The following is a 25,661-nucleotide window of genomic DNA, read 5'->3' as shown; positions in this document are numbered from 1 at the left end:
CGTGTCCTGTGCATTGGCAGGCGGATTCTTAACCACTGCACCACCAGGGAAGCCCTGGTAGTAATTATTGATATTAGTTTTGAGGAACCATTCCATGCCCCCACCCCAAGCCTCCTTCCCTGTGCTTTTGAAAAACTGTGGTTAAAAACCAAAAAAATCCACATAAATAATTTTTCATCACCCCGAACAGAGACTCAACCCCCTTTGCTGTTACTTTGTCTCTATGAATTTGCCTTTTCTAAATACTTCATATAAGTGAAAACATGTATTTGTCTTTTGTGTCTGTCTGGCTTATTTCACATAGCATGTTTTCAAGGACCATCAAGGTTGTAGCAGGTGTCAGAATTACCTTTCTTTTTATGGCTAAATAATATTGTTTTATGGATATATCACATTTTTTTATCCATCTATTGATGGACATCTGAATTGTGTCTACCTTCTGGCTACTGTGAATAGTGTTGCTATGTAATTCACATTCATCTGTGTGAGTTCCTCTTTTCAATTCTTTTGGATATATATTCAGGAGTTGAACTGATGGATCATTAATTCTACTATATTTAACTTTTTGAGGAACCGTCAAACTTTTTCACAGTGGCCATACTACTTTACATTCCCACCAGCAATGTATGAGGATTCCAGTTTCTCCACACCTCGCCAACACTTCTTTTTAAAATAAATTATTATAGCCATCCTAGTAGGTATGAAGTGGTATCTCATCGTGGCTTTAATTTGCATTTCTCTGATAACTAAGTATGTCGAGCATCTTTTCACGTATTTATTGGCCATTTGTGCATCTTCCCTGCGGTTTTGCACGGCCAAAACAATTTGTACTCCATCTTTTTTTCCATTTGCATGATGTCGCCTTTCAGAGGCCACAGGGAGATTCATTCACTAAGCACAGTTCATCATCATTCACACATTCACCACATACTTATTAAGCAGCACATCTACCATTTGACAGACACTGGAAATATAGGGCTGATAAAGTCACTGCTACACAGAGCTTTCCATTAGCTCAGCAGAACACACATAAAAAAGACTATTACAAAAAAGCCAAGCAGAACAGCTATACAGGTACCTGTACATGGGATCTCGGGAGTCTCTCATATCTCTGTATCTGTCGTACATGGGGTCCCGGTGATCTCGAAAATCCCTAGAGTCTCTTAGGTCACGAAAGTCTCTAGGATCCCTCATGTCCCGAGCATCACGCATACTTCTGCTGTCTCTGTGATCCCGAATGTCTCTGCTCTCTCTGTGGTCCCGCAAATCTCGGGGGTCTCGCATGTCTCTGCTATCTCGAGCATCCCGGCCATTTCTGCCATCCCTGGGCTCTCTTCTTGGACTTCCTCGAATGGGGGATCGATCGCGTCTTGTATCTCGGCTGTCTCCAAAGCCATATGGATCCCTGTGGGAGGTAGCAAGAAAATGCTAAGACAAAGAAATTGAAGGAGCCAACCTTTCAGCTCTTTATTGGAGGAAGCCCCCACCCTCCAAGCATTCTTCTCTAAAATACGGCAGTCAGTGAGAACATGATTAAAATTTTAAGGATAGTTACCATCTGGTCAGCAAATAAAGACTAGTAGGTTCTAGAATCTCAAAAGATTAGGATATTGAGGGAAGAATGTATGATCCAGAGTCAAAAGTTCTGACTGGGATCATAGTGTTCATCAGGCTTCAGGGACTAATTCAGTATTCTGTATACATGTCAAACTATCATCTCTATCTCAACAGGTTTTCAAAGTGAAAGTGTCTTCCCCCAGAACCTATTTCCTCCCATCAGACTTGTTCGAAAGAGACTTTAAAAGGGGCGGAACGTTGCATGCGTTCGTGCGTGCGTGTGTCATAATAAGGGGCAAGACTCATGAAGAAAAAATGAGCAAATGGCACCATCTCATACAAAGTAACGGTGATCAAAGGCATTGTCCTTAAAGTACAGAAAACGTCACTTAAAACATCTAGCAGGATTAATCAAATTAAGGGGAAAAAAGAAAGAAGTACAATATGAGACATACAGTCAGGTACAGGAACACTCAGTTTCTCTACCTTCTTAACATACTTATTGAGAAGTGGTCTCTCTCAGTCTGAGGTTTATGTAGAACCTGATTCCTTTTTTGCCAAGGTGTTTTTTTGTTTAAAAAAAAACAGTATTTGAAGTCACAGGTATGTTTGGCCTGATCTGCTTCAATATTCTTCATGAGACATCCCACCCAACTGGGAACTCATCCCCAACTTCTTATTCAACCCAATCAGACCCAGACTGACTTTTTCATTTCTGCCTAAAATCATCTTCCCATTTACCATGGTTTAAGTTCTTGAAAGTTAACTGATTTTTCTTCTCTATCCCCATTAAGTCACTTGAATCCTGCTTGTTTTTCTTGTTCATTCTCATTGGATTTCTAAGTTCAATCCAAACTCTTATTTTTATGCTGGCACCACCAAGAGTTTCCAAAAAACAAGATCAAAACCCAATCTTCCAGATTTCAACTCATTCAGCAAATACCAGATTAATCATCTGACTTTCCACCTGTCACCAACTGCAGCTTGGCTATCACGCTTCAGGGCACCCTTCCCTAACAGATCTGGCCCCTCTGCATTTATTATTTCTCCCCCATTTCCTGATTCAACCTCCTTAGTTTTACTTAAGCTGTTCTTATGACTTAACTCACACTACGCATCTCAGTATTTCTGTTCATATGGCTTTTCAACATGGAATGTTCTTCTTGCACTAACTCAGGTGTCACCCAATCCTCAAAGGCAAGTTCATGTCCCATGTCTTCCACGGAATCTCTAATCTCTAGCAACCGCTGACCCCTCCTGCTAAACTCTGAGCACTTACTATTTCTATTACTCATCTTGATCTGTTTACCTTTTTACGTCTTCTCGTGTGACCCACTTTAAGGATTACCTCCTCCGTAGAACCTACCCTGAACTCTTGATCTTTTCCAACAAATATGCTCCTCCTCCTCCATTCTTTTCCATCTCATCTACCTACTCAGTTGCTCAAGCCAGGAAACTGGATGTCATCCTTTCCTTAAAGTCGCATCCACTCTTCCAATCACATTTCCAAATTCTGTTAACTCTTTCTCTGAAATTGATGTCCATTCTGCCCATTTCTTTACCTCTATAAAGTACCACTGAAGGCCAACCCCAAACCACCTCTCCCCAAAACCACAGCAAGAGCCTTCTAAAGTAGTCTTCTCACCTCTTCTCTTGCCTGTTTCCCAATCTTTCTCCAGATTACTCTAAAGTGATCTTTTACACATATAAAACCCTTCACTGGTTTCCCACAGTATTTCGAATTCAGTCTAAAATCTCTACTGAGGCTAGTAAGATTCTCCCTGGCCTTGGCTCCTGTCTTCTTCAACCTAGTCTCACCTTCTCCCTAGTTCACCACTTTCTTACCATACTGACCTTTCAGCTATAACTAGCCCTGATTCTGTTAGTTTAAAAGTTTATCTTCTGTCCCTAAATCCTGGCCACTTTCTCTCATAGCACTTTGTTTTCACTCATTTATCACAATTTGACGTCACGTATCAATTTGTTTAATGTCTGTTTGCCCTACTAGACTGTAAGTCCATGAGGACAAGGACTGTCAGTTTCACTCTCCACGATAAAGCCACCGCATAGGTTTATATTGTCTGGCATGTAGCAGACGCTCCATGAATATGTTAAATGAGTCTTGCTCTGCACACATATTTCTACTGCTGCACTTATCACACTGTTCTGTAGTTATTTGTTTACATGGCTTCCCTACCAAACAGTAAGTTCTTCCAAATGCTTTGTATCCATAGGACACAGAAAAGAGTTCAGTAAATGTTTAATGAATTGAATTGTTCAACTAAAAATGTAAGCCTCTCAAGAGCAGGCATCATGTTTTCTTTGTAGTTTTGTCATCTACCATGACTACACATATGGGCATTCATCATGATGCCCTCAGCTTGGAAGAAAACCTCAATTTCACTTCATCCACATGGTCACAGCAAAAACAATTTAAATGCCAATTCTGCTTCTATGAAAAGTCCTTGTCATATGTTTTAAGGCTCACAAGTACTCCTGATTTGTGGGAGCAAACATATGGGAGACTAGAGAATTTAAATGAGGACAGCTAAACATTTTTCCTATTAAAATAAAAGTGCAGACTAACCAAGATTTTTACTTCAACTTTTATTATGTCACATAAATCCGCCTAACACGTGTAACATCTGATCTAGTGTATATAATATGGGCAAATACCCAGGATCTAATGGAAAGGGACAACTGTAAAGTATTTCTGGATTAATGATCAGCAGATAAACCTGCCTTGGGGAGCAGTTAGAAACAGTTATTAGAGGTGGAATCAGATTTCAAGTGTTCCCTGGCAATCAAGGCTGAAAGGGATCATGAACCTGACAGACCACAGACCACACACAAAGCCGTGGGCTGGTGAAAACAGGGGTGGGGACAGGGATAAGAACACCATGTCAGAGCATGTTTCTCACAGACTCAGGATAATTATAAATGCCATATTTGGTGCTCGTTCTTTTGAATCCACTGAAATACCTTACTCACCTGTCAAGAGTTTTCCCTGGAGGTTGACCATAACACCCTAGATTCCCCAAATCTGGGTTCGTGCTTCCAGTTTGGGAAGGCAAGCACTCTCCTCCCCTCAATGAATCTAAAGTCTGTGTGCAACAAAACTACAAATTTCCCCTCAATTACCTTCTGGGTAAAAATGTAGAAGAGACAATATTCACATGGGGAAGAACCAAAGGAGTGGTAGAAACAGGGACAGAGAGGATAGTAATTCTCTAAAATGAAAAGGCAACGCTTTTTTCCTTTCTCCAAAAGACGAGCAGTATGGCAGACTGCTGCTCTTCTGGAGGCAAAAACAAAAAACCCTTTAAGGTCACTTTAGAACCCAAACAAAGAACTCCCCAGAACAAAAGGGCTCCTGCTTCTGGCCCCAACATGTTTCTCAAAGCAAGAACCGGGTAACAAAAAGGTGGTACAGTGTGCAGGATCCAGAGTGCCGCAAGTGAAGCCTGCTCAATGAGATGCTTGACCTCAGATAACAAATGGGTTAGAAGTAAGTTTCTGGAGAATACAGTTCACTATATCATCCCACAGTACCAGAGGTGTTTAACTGGAGACCAATGCATTGTACCCTCAGGTACTAGGTCACTAGAGGCTAAAAAGAAACTGAATAGTTGTTAAAGAAATTTCAGAACCAGAGTCCACAAACTGAAGGCAAATGATAAAACCCACTAAAATTCTGTTGCAAATTCCTCAGCTATTCAGCAGGAGGGGGGAAAAGGCCAAATACTCTTTGCCTTGAGAGAAATAAAGTCACACCATTTGGAAACATCTGAGAGGTAAGGAGGGATGGGTGAAGGGAAAAACCGTGGCAAGTGAGGTGCTTCCGGCAGAAGTGCTCCTCTTCCTGGGGTGACAGGGGGGTGCAGAGCACTAGGCATTTGACAGCTTACTGATAAGATGATTATCTTGGACAACTGATGGACTTTGAGCTTCTCTTTGTCTAGAGACTGAGACCTCAAGCCCAGGATGGTGTCCTTCGGCCTTGGCTGTACAGAAGGTTAGGGAGGAAGGCCTCTGTCCTATTCTTTGTCAGCATCTCCTTTTTTTCTTTCTGTTCACATTAATATTTTCCTTGGGAGGCCAGCCTTTTTTTTTTTTTTTTGCTCCTGAAAAAAAAATCCTTCATCAGCTCTTCGTACTTCTGTTCTGTCACAGATACTGTCCACAAATACCATTCTCTAAATGGCCGGCTGCTGTGTGATGTTGATCCCCCACCATGCGCTCCATGCTGTTAGAAACAGAGACAACAGACTTGTACAGAATTTTGCCATTAGGTGCAGGTAGGATAATGGGGTGCAATGAGATATCACACATACAAATCCAAATTTTATAAGTGCCCATGCTTCTCCCTAGGAAGCACACTGATGATTTTCTCAAACACAAATACGACTCTTCTGTTGGTAGAGAGAGGCGGCACTTGCTGAGAACTGACGGCTCTTCTTTAAGTGTTAGTGCAGAGGTAATCACAGCCTGCAATCTTTAATTGTGAAGCCCACCTAGAGCTAGGGCTGTCTCATACCCAAGGAGCAAGCAGTTATCAAAGGAATTAACACTGTGGATACACAGAAATCACCTCGGGCTACATAAGAAACTTGTCTACAGTTAGGTTATTTCTTTTCTTCTTTAAAGAACTGAAATATAGTTGATGATGACTAGGTTATTTTTGATGAACCAATCCTTGATGATTTTCACCAAAGAGGCACCAGGCCTAACATCCTTCACGAATACATAGGGAAATTCTCTGCAGAGTTCTTGATGTAGACAAGTTAATTCTATTTGCTTTTTTTCAGGTCATGCAGGAAGGTTTAGGAAATGCAGAGTCTCACTTGGAGGCCACGTCTGCATAAGGATATATTCCAGACCTGGATTGACGAAGTGTTGAGCTGAAGATGAAAACTGAGAACTGAGGTACGACTAGAATCATGGTCCAGTCTCTGAGGAAGGTAAGGACTGATGCCTAGCACCAATGCTAGACAAGCTGCATGGTAACTATGCAATGTACTCAATGCATACAATGGAGTCCAATGAAGTGGTCCAAGGATTAAACGATGAGAATTCAGGCTGAAATCTGATCCAGAGCAGGGATCCCTGATGCAGAATTCTGTGCTTGGCTGGGCCAATATTGTCAGAACCACATTCTGACAGCTGGAGTCATTAGGGAGGCATATTACTGAACGGGAGAGCAAAGCCAGCAGAACCGTGGCTTACAGAGACATTTGAAGAGGTGATAATCCTGTGAAAACTCCCAAAGATACTGAGGTGTTTTGACACTCAAGGTTAAAGTCCAGCAAAACAAGATGTTACAAAGGTCCTGCCAACATGCTTAAAAACAATTCTCTTATTAAAAGTAGCAACACTGAAGACACAGAGTTACAACTTAAGGGAAATGTGTGCTATAGGTAGTGGGGTTTTTTCCTGTGAATAATGCATTTCTCTATGCCTGGGGGCACATAAAATGATTAGGGTTGCCAAATGAAGGCAGTTGGATTGTTGTCAACATACTGGTTCGCTTGGAATTATCTCAAGGTTCTGATTGGAAGCATGCACCCAAAAAGACAGTGCTATCCAGTGTTCACCCTCAGAGAAATGATTAGCCCCTTCCAGACTAACCACACACTTTGCCTACTTACTGTATTTTATTTCTACCCTATTGGTATATCTTGAGATAATTCGTGATCAGGGCAATGATCAAAATGTTAGTGTTCTATTCTGAATACAATGTTCAATTTATCTGGCTTTAAGGTTTGAAAATTTTTATTTTTATTAAATGTAAAAAAACTCTGCTTAGATTTTTAGATGGGGCCCAGAAAAGATTTTACTAAATGTGAACACCCCTCTTCCCCGAACCTTACTAAGCATGACTATATGAAACTTAATCATGGCAAACAACACGATGAGGAATCCAGTTAGGGACTATCACCAAGGAAGACTGATTCTTAATGGAATTTGAATTAGCCTAGCTGTCCCTTCTATTGATTGTAAATAAAGTGGGAAGCCACAGCCCTATCCACATCCCAAACAACCTCATTTTAGAATTTATTTCTGAGGAAGATGATATATTAAAAGGTATATAAAAGTAACGTGTATTTATATTTGTAAATCTGGTTAAGGAGAACATTTTAAAAGGCCCCCTCCAATGTTGTATGTTTTTCCTTGGGGGGGGTATTAAAAGAAGAAAAACAGCATAAAATATTTCTTCTATCACAGATGAAATTATGGAGTGGCATTTTAGGTTGGGATGAAATTAATCTTTTAAATTTAATGCAATTTAAAATATAAATTGCCCTGGCAATGGCTATATTGGATTCCAACCAGGTGAGTTGGTTATTTCCCCTACATTGCCAATGCAGGTTGAATGCCTACAATCACCTGGAAATGTTAAAAGCATCTGGTTAGGTATACTGTTAATGGAATGACATAAAATATTCTTCTCAACCCATAGCACAAATGGGAACTACTCTGTATTCTGTGATGTGCACTGCCCCGTTTTTGCCTGCGGAAACACACCAACATTATCTAGATATCATAAGCATCATGGGGACAACAGAAAGGAGGAGGGTTTTACCAATGGAGTGTTTTAGTGACCAATTCCACACTCCTGGTAAGCTACCTACTTCAGAAACACACACATTAGAGCCCCTTAGAAATTAGATATACACCGTATCTCCTTTCAAGTCATTTAGCAACCACAACTTCCAGTGGAGCCCCATACTTCTGACCAACAGGTGCAAACTCTTAGCCACCTGTATTCCATGTTTACTGGGGCAAGGAGCAACACAGAAGGGACTGCCCAACATCTGCAGCATGGTTAGATGCAGCACAACGGAAGCAGACATTATATGGATTTGCTGAAGTTCTACAGGATTCGTTTATGTTCTTTAGCATACTCACACATACACACAAAATGAATCAATACAGTATTTACCTGCAAGCTGCAGGTGTTCGTTATGGTGTTAGAGAGAACAAACAGAATACCAATGTATATGCTCATTTCTGCAGTGAAACCAATGGATGACCAGGGTATCCACCTAACAGCTGTGGTGTAGCTATAGTTGTGGTGTCAGACTCAACTCCTCTGTGCAGGCAGAGTGCTCAAAGAATCTAACTGAAATCAGCAGCATTACTTTGCCTCTAGGGTCTGCTTGAGCTCTGCAGAACAGACACGCGTAATTTAATCCTGGTAGCTTAGAAAATATCCTCACATCCAAGTGGGGGCATATACACCAAACACACAGCAGCCATTCCTTCCTATAAGTAGGTAACAAACTATAGGTGTTTTTGTTCCAAAGCAGGACAACTGTATGTTATGTGTAAATGCCCAGCTAGTTGGGTATATCCCTAGGTGACCTGTGGAGCTACCAGTACAGACTAGGATTCATGGTACTCAGCAGTGTTCAGTTTATCATATGAAATGTAGTTTACTGTGGTATATAGTTTAGGCAGAAAACTGGTGTTTTACTTAGGGAAAAAGTCAAAACCCATACTGAATATCCACTTGGGCCATGAAGAGACACCAGATATGAGATATATATGTCCACATTCCACACAAAACCGCACACACTACATCCACTTGTGTGCTGTTTACGGAGTCAGACAGTTTGAATACAATATTCTCATCTTTGGTATAAATGGTAACGTTAATAAGGCTCTTCTTTAAGAGAAGGGACCAATTTAATGCACATCTTGAGGATACACATCAGGACTACCTCTTTTGTAAATAGTGGAAGAACATCTGGGGAAATGCCTTTTATTTCCAGGAAAGCTAAGAAAAAGGGAGACTTCTGAGAGGTGGGGTGTTTTTGCCCTTTTTATTTCCCCTCGATAGGTAACCCAAGCATGCGAGCACACAGGGGATCTGCAGCACAGGCACAGTAGCAATCTCTCAAGCAGCACTTTCTGTAAACCTGGGTTAACATCTGGACCAGCAGCCATTTGGAATGAAGAGTCGAATCTCTGCTGCCTGCTGCAGGGCAGCGCAGCACACACCAACGACCCTCGGGCACTCCTCCTGCTGTGGAGGCTCCCATTGACACGTGAGCTGGGGACAGACAGAGGTTTATCCTCTTCCAATCGCCTGCAACTTATGTTGCAAGCTGAACTTGCTGGGTTTGTCACGGAAAACACAAAGCTTCCTCTGCATCTCCTGATGTAAGTTTTAAAAAAGCAGCAAGGCCCTTCACACAAGGTTCATGTTCTTATTGTTTGCTTGAACGTTTCTGATTTGTTGGGGGGAAGAAAAGACCCTTGATGTACGAAGTTGGGCTTAACTCCCCAGAGCCCAACTCTCCCAAGGTAACTCACTGCTTCAGGGTACTTTACCTTCGTGTGGGGCTGGGTCTTGATGGAGCCGTATTCATATTTCTTCTTTCCGCTGCCTTATTAATATCTGAAAAGAATAATCAACCCATCTGTTCAATGCTACGGAATAAAAACAAGATCATCAGCACATTTCAAATGAAAGCAACAACAAAAAAACTACAATGACAACCAGATGGTGTAAGAAAATCCATTCAGCAGACGCACAGTCACTTGGGCAATTTTTATTAAGTTACGGCAGTACATTGTCATGGCTTCGTAGGGAATGTCCCTTAGTTTTCTAGCTAACACATAATTTGTGTAAAACTGATTATGTCAATGCTTTAACACTATGCCAAGCCTAACCCTAACAACTGCCCCCTCTGAAAGGGGAAAAGGTTGTCTTCTAAACTCTTGGAGAACCAGCTGTAAGATTCTTTTTTGAGGGAGGAGAAAGGAAGAAAGAGAATTAAAAAAAAAAAAAAGAAAGAGCAAAGGCAAATAGTTCCATTTTATGCTATAAAGAAGTAATGGCTGGAATCCACTGTCTTAAAACTTCAAATATTCCATGAAGCAGGGCCTCCTTTTAGTTTGCCTTGTGTTGCATTCCACTGGATACAATCTTCCAGGATGAGATGTAGGAAAGAAATTTATTACTTTTTAAACAAAGTATATGACATGTTAACATCTATAACCCTCATAGGCAAGTACCTAAGAATAAAAACTGGCATTTGGTATAGTAAGGTTAGGTAATAAAACACTGATCGTAAGTTTTCGTTACAGAAGCCTAGCATACACAACCAGATAAAGAACAGTGGAAACATACAAACTTACAGAAAGCCAATTTGTGCAGTTAAAGCCTCCCTGCTAAAAACAAAACAAACCTGCTCTGCAAAAACTGAATAGTAAAAACACCATTATGTAAGTAAAAACTGATGAAGTATCTAAAGTACCAATCCATGCCCAAAGATAACACCTGACAATTTTTATATGCCTTAAAGATAAATAAGTACATTAAAGATTTCATACTTTAGTAAATGGAGAAATAAAACTGCTTTCTGCTGCAGTGTAATTTTATTCCTTGTTCCATATTAAGCAGTTAACAGTGTATCTAGTGACATTAAATGGTATTAAGCACTCACATAGAGTGCTTTAAAATAGTAATTATGTGTTTGAAAAATTCTAACCAGAATCTTATCATGTGAAAGACCACAGTAATAACGAAACTTAAGAGGTCTTGTATAGCCTTTACCCTGCTATGTTGTCAACTTTTGAGTTCCTGTTCAAATGAGAATGATCTTCAATTCCATTTTAAGTCAAAGTCCATTATCTTTAGTAGAATGGCTTTTGACCAAACTGAAGGTAACAAAATATGTTCTCTGAAGGACTTGGCCAGTAATACCTGACCATGGGTTTGGTACTGCATGTCACAAGTTACAACCCTTAAAGTTCACTGAGGCCTGAATTACATGTTGTATAATGACAGGTCTTACAGGGAGTATCTAGTTCCTTTTATATATAATTGTGAAGAGTATCATTTCAGGTTTAGAAGGGCCTACTGACCTAGTCTGCTCACTTACTTTGTACTGCTTTCTAATATACGGTGACTATGATTCAGAGACAAATGTAATGTCTTTATTTAAGTAGTTTTCAAAGTATCACTGGAATACATGGGGAGTGGTGTTGGTGGTGTGCAGATTCTTTTAAACAGGTACCATAGGGACTTCCCTAGTGGCGCAGTGGATAAGACTCCACACTCCCGAAGCAAGAGGCCTGGGTTCAATCTCTAGTCAGGGAACTAGATCCCACATGCATGCCACAACTAAAAGTTCACAAGCCGCAACTAAGGAGCCTGCCTGCCGCAACTAAGGAGCCCACTTGCCACAACTAAGACCCGGAGCAACCAAATAAATAGCTATTTAAAAATAAATAAATAGGTACCATATTTCCCAGCAGGATTCCATGTATTATTAAATGGCCTTGTGAATGAAGAAAACTCATCTAAACATTGACTTGACCTGGCAAATGTTTAGGTGACAGTATGGAACATATGGTACTACTCTAATCGGTGTCTATAAATACTATATAATTTTGCCCTCATTATATGAAAAGGACTACTACATTGTATAATTATATCCAATTCTGTGAGGGCCATTATATACAGGACTGGGGAGACCAAAGTAGTCGTGTACCATACACCTTTGGAGCAAAACTGGTTCCGGTTAGAATGAAGGAGGTAAATATTTTCCTTTGAAGTTGGTGAAATTTTTTTGCAATCATTTGAAAGATTTAAAAATTCAAGATTATATCTTTAAACGATTCTGATTGTAATTTGCCTCCTAGTATCTATTTTCATGGAGTAGTACAAAGGAATTATATTTGGATGGTGTGGCTTACGTTTCTTTTGCAAAAAAGAGAATTCTTAGACTATTTTCTTAATTTTAGGAGTTAGCAAACTTTTAGTGTGGTATGTCAAGTGTTTGTTTATTCATTCCTATTTAAGAGTTCCTTAAACCTCCATCTTGAGTAAGATATGGAGAAAATGAGACCTGGAAAATTTTGATAGTCTCATTGCCATCTAAGAGGACTCCCTGCTCAGGTTAGGGTAGAGGTGGAGGGGTTTTCAGTGAGAGTTATGAAAAACTATTATCACCACCAATTCCCATACAGAAAAAATCCTAACATATATGCACACAGAACTTTTGGAAAACCTAGGAGTTCAGAAATACAGGTAGAGTACAGAAGCTACCAAAAGTGGAAATAACTTCAGGGGGCTTATCATGGTACAGCAAAGATTTAAAGAATCAGAAAAAAAAACCTTGCCCCATCCCAATTTTCTGTCAAACAATTTGAAAACTCATCAATTGGAGGTTCATTTGAACAAGTTTCTCTCTGAAAATGAAAATACTGGGACTGGTAAAGGAGGCTTTTGTATTAATTAGTTGAATTAGATTATTTTATTTCTTAATCCTTACTGAGATACATAATCTACACCAAGGAAACAGAAATATTAATGTAAAGGAGAAGGGAAAACAGACGGAAAGACAATTTGGGAATCTTTCTGGACATTAGGTGGGAAACAAAATTGGAGAGAATATAATTAACAAGAGGGCAGTGGTAACTTAAGAGCCTCCAAGGAGAGGTGGAATGCCTCCTCTGCATAGAAAAGGGAAGAAATGGTGCTTCTTTTCCCTCCTGCTTTACTTTATCCGGGCCAACTCAGTCTCTTAGTGTCTCTTCCACCTCAGTTTGGCTGGTAGTTCTATACTTTGTCAATTTATTAGCAATGTGAATGCCATTCAAAATCACCATCACCACAAGGTGCTTAACTTTCACCTGAATATCTATAATTTCCAACGGGTGAAAACAGTTAAAAGTACTACTCAGGTAAGAATTTTTAGACAAGAAAAACAGCATCAATTGAAGGGATTTACATAAAAGGAAAAAATGGGAAAAAAATCTGGAAAACATAATGTTATACAGGAAGTGGCAGAGCTATTTTAAATCACAAAAGAATGGGGTAAAGAACTCCCAAAGGAAGACACAATGCCTAATCTACAACTTTATTTTAGACTAATATGCCAGACAGGGTTCACACAATGGTTCTTAGATATGTTATAAATAAAAATGCATGTTTCATTCATAGTATCAGAAACTGCTTTGGCTCTATTTTTTTTTTTTAATTTATTTACTTTTGGCTGCGTTGTTGCGGCGCGCGGGCATCTCATTGCAGTGGCTTCTCTTGTTGCGGAGCACGGGCTCTAGGTGCACGGGCTTTGGTTAGTTGTGGCACGTGGGCTCAGCAGTTGTGACATGCGGGCTCTAGAGCACAACAGGCTCACTAGTTGTGGCGCACGGGCTTAGTTGCTCCGCTGCATGTGGGATCTTCCCGGCCCAGGGCTCAAACCCATGTCCCATGCACTGGCAGGCGGATTCTTAACCACTGTGCCAACAGGGAAGCCCCATGCTCTATTTTTTAACTGTATCACTGTAAAATAATTCTTTTCACCTTAACACCAATTTTTATACTTCAAAGACTATCACAATGGAAAACAGTGAGAACTACTTTAAACAAGTGCATTTTGAACCACAACATTTGACAGTACCACGACTGGTTGAAATAACCCAGAAGCCTATACAATTTCTTTTCTCTCTCTCTTTTTTTTTTTTTTGGCTGCGCCACAGGGCTTGCAGGATCTTAGTTCCCTGACTAGGGATTGAACCCAGGCCCCCTGCAGTGGAAGCAGAGTCCTAACCACTGGACCGCCAGGGAATTCACTACAATTTCAATAAGTGATTACAAATGAAATAAAGCTTGCCAAAAGGTCTAGTTGAAAACCAACCAACAATCAGGAATTATTAAATTGGAGATACATGATGACAAAGGTGATGTACTTGGAAAACCATACTGATGAGAAGTGGATATCACACAGTAACTCCTAAAACTGGGAAGGGAAAGGACAGGACTTCTCATTGAAACTATACTTATGAAGATGACTTTGATGATATATTGTAACATCAGGGATATCATAATGAGTTATACTGTAAAGAGTCAGGGATAAGAGAATGCCCTGCTTGCTGTTTCTAAATCAATCCTTTAAGCTCACTTTGAAAACTACACGTTCCCTCATATTTGATTATCTCCTTCAATTTCTAATTAAAATAATTATTATGCCCTTAATGGTATTAGAATATTATTCCAGGGAACAGGAATGGGGGAAAGAGCCTGCATAAGAACATTATGTGCATTATCTCATGCAATCCTTTCTACAACTCTTGGAGTTAAGTACTATTATGATCTCTATTTTGTGAATGAGGAAATTTGAAGTTTAGAGAAATTAAGTGACTTAGCTGAGGTCACAAGATGATCAAAAGGCAGAGCTAGAACTCAAAACCAGGTGTGTCTGACACTAAAGTGCTTAAACATGTTATGCTGACTCCAACAGGGAGTAGAAAGACCTGATTTCCATTCTAAATACTGGCGAGGACTCCCTGATCAAATGCTGATGGTATCTGGAAAAGGCACAGTCTATGCTGGTCACTGCAATGTGTAAGTGCCCCAGACACTCAATAGGATAGGACCTGCTTATTCAATTACAACTTCGATTTCTATCACCTCAAACCACAATGTTTCTGGCTTTTGCTACTGACATTCTATTCACTTCAACCTCTCAGACAAAAATTCTCTGTCAACATTTAATTTTCGGCCCTTTTGACTTCTTTTAAGAAAAGAACACTTGGCTCGGATCAGCAAATCTGAGTTCTAGTCCTACTTTGGGGGGATGCGGGCGGATTTAGTCAAGTCACTTAATTTCTCTGAACCTGATAAAGTGGATATTCTACCTGTATTAGTTATATTGATTCAAGATTATCAGCTAAGAGAAAAAGCTCACTAATTTGGATTGACAAAGGTTGAGCTAATCTAAACTACTAAAAAAGTTGTACCTACAAAAAATTCAAAATACAGGTGTATTTAAAACAGGTAAAATTTCAGTAAACTGTACAAGTAGAGATCCTTAGAGAACTAAATTAATGAACTTAAAAAGTACAGTACATCAAATGCTTCTATACATACCACGTGTCACACTCTATACTAGGTCTTAAGATATACGGAAACAACAAGGCTAAAGTCTCTGCCTTAAAGGAGTTCACTGCTTAATAAAGGAGAGAGGCACATGTATATAATCACAATATAATTTAAAGTGGGATTGTGGCAGAGATAATGAAGGCCTAACTATGTGTATGTGTGTGGCAGGGCAGAGAGAAGACTGGGAGGAATAGGGGGCAAGGGAGAGGTGGAGGAGGTGGGAAGGCCTAAAAGTAACATTTAAAATGAGTCCTGAAGAATGAGCAGAAGTTTACCAGAAAGAGAGAAGTCACTACAGCACATGCAAAGGGAAAGGAGTGGTGTGAAGGACATAAGTTAGAAATACCATAGGAGTTTAATGTAGGGGATGGGAGGATAGGAGCAGGAAAAGAGAGAAATTACAGATGCAAGCCAGAGTAAACTAGATAACAAAAAACTTTGCCATGGCAAAGGAAGAAATTGGTGGCAAGAGGGCCTGTTAGGAGTCTATGCGCTGAACTACCATAAACAGAGTTTCAGTGAAGCCAAATTAAGGAAGGTTTACTGTATGTATATTCAAAAAAAGAATGTATTTAAACCTCAGACATTCAAACTACTGCCCATTATAATAATGTCCTTGAAGGATCATCGGTTTGACACTGAAGGGACCATGTGGTAGAAAAATATTTAAAACGTTATGATTTTACCTTCAATAAAGGGATATAAAATGAACTGATGGCCAGAGGAATCAGTATTTAATAGCAACAATCCACTGATTACGAAGAAACAAACAACAAACCGCTCTTCCTCATTTTTTTCTAATATCGTAAAAAAAAATCTAATTGTGATAAAAAACACATCATATACACTTATCACCTTAACCATTTTTAGTGTATGGTTCAGTAGTGTTACGCATATTCACACAGCTGTGCAACAGGTCTCCAGAATTTTTTCACCTTGCAAAACTAACTCTTATACCCATTAAACAACTCCTCACCCTCTCCCTTCGTTTATATATATATTCTTTTGACTCTCCACATCACATTTCTTTAATGAAGATACATCAGCACCATCTGAGAAGATGTTTAAAAATCAGATTCCCAGACCCTTCTCAAACTTTTAGAATCTGAGGATGAAGCCTAGGAATCTGCATTTTAACAAGTTTCTCAGGTGATTCTTGGCAGGTATTTGGGAACTACAGTACTACTCTATTATCTATTTATCCCTGTAGTTTATGCATAACATATAATTAGGTTCTCCATTTAAAAACCCTTCTAAACTCCTGTGTTCAAGGGGAAATAGCTCATAAACATGTTACAAAGAACATGTCACAATGGCTAAAATCTGTAAAAATACAATCCCTGAAAACAGTATAGAAAGTATAATCACATAGCAACCTCCAAAGGAAATGGGATCAACCCAAGTTTCCATAGTGCTAAAGGTAATAATAATATCCAATTATAAGGTCAGTGCCCCCTCCCCCCACAAGGAGTGTACAGTCCATCACTTCCCTTCAATTTCATCTGATCATTTAAAAAGTATCCTGAAAATTTAAGCTTCTTTTTCCAATCCTGTAGTTATAAACTGGCAGGAAAAATATTAACCACCAAGCTTGCCACTTTTTAACAGCATGTTATCCACTTCTCTGGCTAAAAAAGGTCAAACTACCCATTAAAGTTCTCTCTAAATTCTGCAAACTAGAGCTGTCAGTATAGTTTTGCTGGCAGGGGCTAGAACTTCTGAGGCATTTTGCTTTCATACCTAAATGCAACAAAGAGAAAAATGGACACATACATATAATTTCACATTCACACTATTACAAGCAAAGTGAAGCAAATCTAAAGTTATTAAGCAGACCATGCAATCTTGGTAGGTCTGCTTTCTTCTCCATAAGGTGAAAGCATCTGACTGATGTGAATGGAAGGGATTAAAATATTGAAAACTCCAGACATTATAACTATTCTTCTTACCTCTAGTTCAAACTATGAAGCCAAAAAACATTTTATAGTTAAAATTAATGTCTCTCTTAAAACAAACGCATTAACGGAAACTCAACCATAAACCAGAGCTGTCAATTCCCATTAGTAATCTTATACAAATAGATTAGTACTAGAACCTGCTTCAACCTTCCATTTTCAGTGAAAGCTCATTTTCTAAAGTCCTAAATCAGGGGTTCTCAAAAGCTTAACGTACATAAAAACTGCACGGGTGGCTTCTGAAAGGCAGATTCTCTAGCTTTCTCTTCCAAAGATAGGTCAGTTAGGAGTTGGGGTGGGGAGCTGCATCCAAGAATCTGTATTTCCAAAAAGCTGTTCTAGTGACTCTGATGCTGTCCTACTGTAAGTTTACCAAAGGCTGCAAAAAAGTTCAATTATATATTTATAACTCTAAGTTGTAAAATTGAGTGAAAGTCATGTTTTTCCTATTTTTTCTTTTGGATATCAGAAGTAATTTCTGAATAGAGATTAAAAATTAATTTCTTGTATCATCTCTGACCCTAAATACTTGTTATTACTATCTCAAGCTCCAACTGCATGATTAAGTATGCAACTTCAAGCCAAAGTACTTACAATTCAAAGTTCTTCAAAGCCTGCCCACTAATTGCAGAATCAACCTAACCTTCAGTAATTCAATCACTCCAGATCCAAACCAGGGGACCACTCAAGATATTTTTTAGAACTAAAGTTATAAGACACTCTGCTTTATAACTGTTCACGAATGCAACTTAAGTTCCCCTGCTCTTTGCCTAAAGTTGTTGGTCTTTGCATAGGTCAACAATAATGTTGTTTTGAACATGAAATAAAGGGAAACGAGTCTTATGGTCTGGAAAAGTTCTGATTCTTTGAGGGGAATTATTTTCTTAACATAAAAGTAATTGGTCCAGTTGACCTATTATCTTTTATTTTTTAGTGACAGGATAAAGAATGAAAATGACCATCCCTATAAATACTCGTATCTGGTGGTAATAAAACCACCATTTAAAAAGCAGCAGGCATGCTGGTATTATATATTTAGCTGTCAGTACAGTCCATATTTCCCTAATGTGCTGCTGCTTCAGCCAGTGGCCTTACCCTGATCCTTTCCTTAATGCCTCTCATTAATGAGAATTACACAGAGGGTAATTTTCTGTTGGTCACTGCTCTTTTAACTTCTTGATAGTTTACTTCAAGTAACTGAATAGTCTGGACAATGTGTACGCTGTTCACAGGACAAATCTTTTGGCACAAAAAGGCTGATAGAGCTTTAAAAGTATTTGTCTTAAAGACATATGGTAATCATTAGTTAACGGCAAGGTACAGAGAGCAAACCGAGAAAAGAAGAAAGAGTGGTCAGTTTGGGGGAACACTACTACCATAGGATGTTCCTGGGAGGAGAGCAAGAGAAAGGCATCACAATACCTTCCTCTCTTGGACATCTACATTGCACATGTTTAGTATATTAAAGCCTCTGAGAAGTTTTGGAGTAAGAACAATGCTTTACCTCAACAATTCCCAATTTTGCTTGACCACAAAATCTTTTACCTTCAATAATTTCTTGAATATGTTCTACTAATATGTTATTTGGGCAAGAAATATAACCTCTCTGAGCCACTGTTTCCTCATATGCAAAAAAGATATAACAATAAGACAGGTCTACCTATCTCACAAGAGGATTGGCAGGAGAAAATGAGTTGGTATTTGTAAACCTGCTTTGTGAACCATAAGCACTGCTAGTTGTATGTTATCATTACCACCAAGAGTAATAGTGAGTGTAGGAATAGATGTTTCATTCCTAGTGCGGAGAGTCAAAAACAAAGAAACAGGGCTTCCCTGGTGGCGCAGTGGTTGAGAGTTTGCCTGCCAATGCAGGGGACACGGGTTCGTGCCCCGGCCCGGGAAGATCCCACATGCCACGGAGCGGCTGGGCCCGTGAGCCATGGCCGCTGAACCTGCGCGTCCGGAGCCTGTGCTCCGCAACGGGAGGGGCCGCAGCAGTGAGGGGCCCGCGTACCGCAAACAACAACAACAACAACAAAAAACCAACACAAAGAAACAATGTAAACAGAACAGAATAAAATATTAAATACACTTCCTCCAAAGGTTTTCCATTCTTAAAAGCACAACTGAACTCCACCAATTTGCACAAAAATAATAAGCTGTACAAAGGCACTGCCATCTGCAGGCCATAGAGAATGAATGCTTGCAATGGTTATTTAAAATGAAGTTTCAAACCATCAGGTGCTCCTTCTCATCAGACTTCTAAAGCCTTTCCAAAAAATGTTTATTCTTAGGCTTGGAGCACTGGTAGATGAGGCTCCATTTGCTGAAGTTCTGAAACTGACTGGAGTAAAGTAACATTCTCATTTCTTCTCCACACAGGACTGCTGCTTAGAAATGTGAAGAAAATTACCTTAGCCTTCCGTAAATTCTACACTGTGCTCATACAAAGTAATCCCAAGGAATATGGATTTTTCACACAGCCTTTGAGGGAAAAAAACCCTTGAATGGCCTATGCTGACTTTTCTCTCAGTGAGTTAGAGTCAATCTACTCTCTCACACACAAAAAGAGAGCTTATGGACATACTGCAAATAGGAACAGACGGTTAACTAATGAATAAGTTAATTCACCAATGCCTCCTTCAAAGTGTGGTGTTCAGAGGCGTGTGCCATTGAACAACCTGCGCCTAGAAAAATTCCTTCCACTGGGCCTTCTCCAGCACAGCCTACAAGGAAAATCACTGTTTCTATGTTTTAGGTTAAAAGACTGTCAGAGGTTTCAAAGAATATCTGGAGAGTGACAGATGAGCTAAAAGAAAGGCAAAGAAATCAGAATGAAGGAAGAAACTGATGTCGAAATATAGCCAAGTGATCTCCAATATTCACAGCGCAAAGCTTGGGCTTTACTGTTTTGGAAACGTCAACACCAAAGTTAGTTTTCACACCCAGACTGACTCATACACAAAACATTAAACCTAGAGTTGTCAAAAGCCAAATCCATCGGCGCTGGCAGAAACATCTTTTCTGAACTGTCCGGTAGCTACCACACCACGATGCTACAAGAAAACTGAGGAGGCACACCGGATGCCCTTGAGCGCAGTCCCTGAAGTTCTCTGGGACTATCCCGCGTTAAGTCAATAACGAGAACAGTTTACAACGAGGAAGCTTACAACATTATTATCCCCGAAGACCCTGGGGCATTTCATGGAATCTGCTATGCCTCAGGGAACAATTTTGTGCACAGAGCTAAACGCAGAAGGAGCACAATTAACCCCATACTCCTAGCGCAGCGTTTCCCAGAGCGTGGAACGCAGAATAATTTCAGGAGGAATCAGGACGCACTGTTTATTTTAATACATAAGTATTTATTTCTTTATGAGCATTAGAAAAATAACTGGCTTTCCATCATACGCTTCGTGATTTACGTTTCCACCTTAAACAAATATATTTAATAAGGAGAAAAGAGTCAGTTTAAAGAAGAAAAAAGTAACATTTGGTAAATAAACAGCAGTACAATGGGTACACGCACATAAAAGTGCAACGCGAGAGACTGAAACAGGGGAAACGCCGTTCTAAAAAAAGCCCCCGGCGGGTCGTCCGGGTGCGGAAAGTGCCCGGGGTCCAGAGAAAGAGAGACAGCCGGTTGGGACGCTGGCTCGGTCGCTAGTTGCCAGGGTAACCGCGGGGCCGGTTGCTTTCCCCGTTTTCTGGACCCGGGTCCGCGTTATAAAACGGGTGTGTGGGGGGAGGGTGTCACAGAACAACGAGACGCCTCGAGGATGCTATCAAGGGGCCGCGAGGCGGGCGGCGGCGATGGGGGACAGAGCATTCGGTTCGCCGCCCGGCGCCGCGCGCCCAGCGGAACGCCCGGTGAGGCCGGCCACCTCGTCCCAGGTTCGAATCCCGACTGCGCCACCGACTCGCTGAGGACCCGCAGGCGAGCGACTTCACGTTTCGAGAAGGGGGCGCGGGGTGTGCAGCCCTAGCCTACAGAGGAGCCCGGAGGGCTGTTATCGGCGGGTCGCGCACAGACTGGAGGCGGCAATGCGGCGCCGCCCGCCCGGAGCCCACCTCCAGCCGCTCCGACTGGCCGGGCCTGTGCCCGACGGGAGCCAAAGAAGGCCGCGCCCCGCACCGGGCATGCGCAGCCCAGCGCGCACCCGGAGAGGAGCCGAGGCCGCGGCCGCGCGTCGAGCGGGCCCTCCCGCTTCAGCCTCCCCATCCGGCCCCGGCCCCCCTCAACCGCCTGCCCGTCAGCCCCACGCCTCGGCGGACGGCCACCGCTTCCCGGCACTCACCGCTACCAGCGCGGCGGGCTCCCGGCCGCTTCTCCGCCTTAGGCCCGCCGCTGCCGCCTCCGCCTCAGCCCACCTGCCCGCCGTAGGACAAAGGCGCCACCAACCGACCAGCGCGGGCACGAGGCAATGGCGGCCGGGGCGGAGAGTGGGGGCAGAGGGCGCGCACGCAGCGGCAGGCGCGGCAATGTCGCAAGAGCGCGCAGGTTTGCGGCAGGGCTGAGTTGGAGCGTCGATCTCCTTAGCAATGAGGGCGTGGAAGTGGCTCGGGCGGTGGTTGAGAACGCGAGGGGTTGCCTAGTAACGGCGTCCCCGGCTGAGGATGGGTCCCAGTCCTGGTCCCCTCCCCCTAAAGGGCTTCGCCTTTCTTCTGATGTTCAGAGTACTTTCTTTCCTCTCTAACTGTGGAAATAGATCATTTAAATCCTAGAATACCTTGATTTCGTCTTGCATAAAACTCAACACCTATAGATGTGTGTATTGGAGACTAGTATATATATTCCCGTAATCTGCGGATCACAAGGAACAAAGAGAGCAGAGAGGTAGAGAAAATGTTTTATTTAAATTTACATTTAAAGAGGCTGTGTGTCCTATTAGTTTCACTAACAAGAGGCAAAAGGATTCTGGTGATATAGTCACAGGTTCTTTTTGAATTATTTCTTTCTTTCTGGAATATTCATTCAGTGTCAAAAAGAAATTTCCCAGAATGTAGTTGTTGACCGTGAAGCATGTAAAATGTTGTATTGTTCATTTAATCTGTAGAATATATTTGTCACAGGGAATAGAATTTGCTCACACAATTGTAAATACACTCTATTAATCACACCGATGGCTATGTGAATCAGGTAGGCCTTTTTATTAGTTAGGAAATGCCCCAGACCCCATGGGGTCTAGTTTTTCTCCTTGTGAATAGTTCATGCAAAATAAAAACGGTGGCTGTGAAATTTGAACACTATGGGAAATCAGATTTCTTTGACACCAACTCATATGCTCCCTCCTTCACTGATTTATTCACTGAATGTTTATTATACACCTACTAGGTGGCCCTATGATTTATTATACACCTACTTGCTAGGCACTATCATAAGCAAAGGCAGGCCCATCCCTGCTATCTTGGAGATGCTGTGCAGTGGAGAGATAGAATTAGGCGAATAATCACACTTGTGTACAAACAAAAATAACTGAAGGAAAGAAATAGGGATCCACTCTTTTGTCTAGTCTTTCTCCTTGTGAATAGTACAGGGTGTGTCTGATGCCTATGAGCAGATATGTTTGGCCTTCAGATCCTTTCCATAATTCATCATGGCACCTGGGAAAATGGAAGCTGTGTGTTTTTTTCCGACTCCACTGAGAGGTTCTGAAGGCAGATAGGGACTTCTCCTCCCAGGAGTTTCCCCTTTATCCCAGGTTGTTCACTCACTCTAGGTGAGAAGGCTCAGGATTTTGTGGATTCACCTGCTTTCCTGATATCCTTTTCTGGGTCAGGTTGAAAACCACGCTGACTCAGTTTAGAATCTTCTGTTTCTTTCCTTGATTACCCCTTTTTGATGTTTATGCCATAAAGTTGTACCCTTTTCTTTAAAAACAAATTTTATTTATTTATTTTTGGCTGCACTGGGTCTTTGTTGCTGCTCGCGGGCTTTCTCTAGTTGCGGCGAGCAGGAGCTACTCTTCTTTGCGGTGCACATGCTTCTCATTGCGGTGGATTCTCTTGTTGAGGAGCACGGGCTTCAGTAGTCATGGCACACAGGCTTAGTTGCTCCACGGCATGTGGCGTCTACCCGGAGCAGGGCTCGAACCCATCTCCCCTGCATTGGCAGGCGGATTCTTAACCAGTGCGCCGCCAGGAAAGTCCAAATTGTACCCTTTTCACTGTTTGGTTGAATTCTCTTAATTTTGGGGGGTATCCTTTAACTTAATTTTTTATTATTACTTTTTGGTTAGGTACACAAGGACAGAGATTCTGTGACTCCACTGCATCCTGCTATTTTTACCCACCCAGAAGTTTCACATTATCTCATTTACTCTTCACAACAACTCTATGTGATAGATACTATATATTTTTAAAATTTTATTTTTATTTCTGGGTTCTCTATTCTGTTCTGATACTATATAATTTAAACTTTAAAAATTCCTTAACATTTCAAACATGCGTTAAACTACATAAAATAATATAACACATACCTTTCTACTCACTACTAAGATTCTCCTTCCATTTCCTTCCCCTCTCTTCTAGAGATAATCACTCTCTATACATTTTCAGGTATATTTTGTATCTTTATTATAAAGAAAAAAATATATATCCATAATCTGTATGCTATTGTTTACTGTGTTTAGAGATATATTATGTATCTTTTCACAACTTGCTGGAAACTGGACTAGGTTTTCAAGATTTAACTGTGTTGAAACATATAGCTAGTTTAGTGGTTCTTAAAGTGTGGTCCCTAGACCAGCAAGCAGCAGTAGTAACATTGAGAACTTGTTAGAAATGCAAAAAATTGGCTCCACCCAAGATCCATTGAATCAGAAACTCTAGGGATAGGATCCAGCAATTTGCCCTTTGCCAAGCCCTTCTGGTGATTCTGATGCACCCTAACGTTTGAGAACTACTGCTCTAAATTATGCATTTTTTTTTGTTGCATAGTATTTTATTGTATGAATCAGTCACAGTTTATGTATCTGTACTAAGGAACACTTAGACTTCTATTACAAGGAGTGCTACATTGAACACATTGGTACATACCTCCTTGTGTATACATGTCATACTTTTCTAGAATACACACTTAAGAGTGGAACTGATGACTTTGTAGTATATCACATCTTGAGCTTTAGGAGGTTTATAGCCAGATTGCTCTCCAAAGAATTGTTAATACATACTTCTGCCAGCAATGTATAAGTACCATTTCTAGATATCTTTGCCAACTTTTGATATTTTCAGACTTTGTTCATTTATTTTTGCTTATGACAATAGGTGTGAAATGATATCTTTGTTGTTTTAGTTTTAACTTTCTTGAATTTAGTGATATTGAGCATCTTTTCTTACAGGCTATCCAGGTTTCTGCCTGTTGATATTTCCGGACCATTTTTCTAACGGGTTTATTTATGTTTTTCTTATTGATCCATAGGAGTTGTTTACATATTCTGGATACTGATCTTGCGTTAGTTAGGTCTTCTTTCTGTGGTTTGTCGATTTACTTTGTTAATGGTAGCTCATCATTCAAAAGTTTAAAATTTTAATGTAGTCATATGTTTCAATCTTTCCCTTTACTGTTTGTAGTGTTCAGTGTCTTGTCTGAGGATTCCTTCCCTCTTGTGATGTCATGTAGGTATTCTCCTAGGTAAATACTCTTAGTATGTCAATCTTACAGGTGAGTCAGTTGAGGCACCGAGAGCTGATATGACTTGCCCAAGGCCACAGAGACTGGAGGTGAGTGACTTGGGCTCTTGACCCCCCGGGTTGCACTGCACTCCACAACTGAGGAGTCTCTTGCCACCCTGTTCTGCTAGTTGTCTCATGAGACCACTTCTCAGCCTTTTTCTATTGATGTGGAGGATGTGCAGAGTTCAGACAGGCTGCAGGTTAAGTGCAATTCTCATTTACTACATCACGGAACCCTCTGGCTCTAGACTTCATGATTCTTAGAAATATTTTGAAATTTTTCAAATAATTTCAGATTTACAATAGAGTTGCTAAAGTAGGATGAAGAATTCCTGAATGTCCTTCACCCAGATTCCCCAAATGTGGACTGTGGAATCAGACAGTCCCACGTCCACTACTCTGCTTCATCACTTTGTAGCTGGGCAAACTTGAGCTTGTTGTTTAACCTCCCATGTCTCATTATCTTATTTATTTATTTTTTAATGTATTTTATTGAAGTATAGTTGATTTACAATGTTGTGTTAATTTCTACTGCACAGCAAAGTGGTTCAGTTGTATATATATATGTATATATA

General features: G+C 40.7%; 1 protein-coding gene across 6 annotated transcripts in view; it reads right to left on the bottom strand.

Annotated features, from left to right (window-relative positions):
- The window catches only part of NCOA5 (nuclear receptor coactivator 5), a 30,779-nt gene extending 8,922 nt beyond the window's left edge, over window positions 1-21,857 (bottom strand). For 2 of the 6 annotated variants that reach the window (XM_029220519.1, XM_029220521.1), the window contains exons 1-3: window positions 21,711-21,845; window positions 9,895-9,961; window positions 1,079-1,405 (exon numbers count right to left, since the gene is read on the bottom strand). In XM_029220519.1, coding sequence (XP_029076352.1) covers window positions 1,079-1,405; window positions 9,895-9,932 — 365 coding nt within the window. In that variant the 5' untranslated portion in view covers window positions 9,933-9,961; window positions 21,711-21,845. Of the gene's footprint in view, window positions 1-1,078; window positions 4,480-9,894; window positions 9,962-21,710 lie in introns of those variants that run through there. The other 4 variants (XM_029220525.1, XM_029220520.1, XM_029220518.1 and 1 more) reach the window with 3 other exon arrangements.
- Window positions 21,858-25,661: the final 3,804 nt, after the last annotated feature.

This window comes from Monodon monoceros, unplaced genomic scaffold (assembly GCF_005190385.1).
Source record: "Monodon monoceros isolate NGI ecotype Baffin Bay Population unplaced genomic scaffold, NGI_Narwhal_1 Super_Scaffold_13, whole genome shotgun sequence".
In the NCBI taxonomy this organism is placed as follows: Eukaryota; Metazoa; Chordata; class Mammalia; order Artiodactyla; family Monodontidae; genus Monodon; species Monodon monoceros.
Note: the sequence above shows the minus strand (reverse complement) of the source record. Positions and strands in the feature narration are given on the sequence as shown.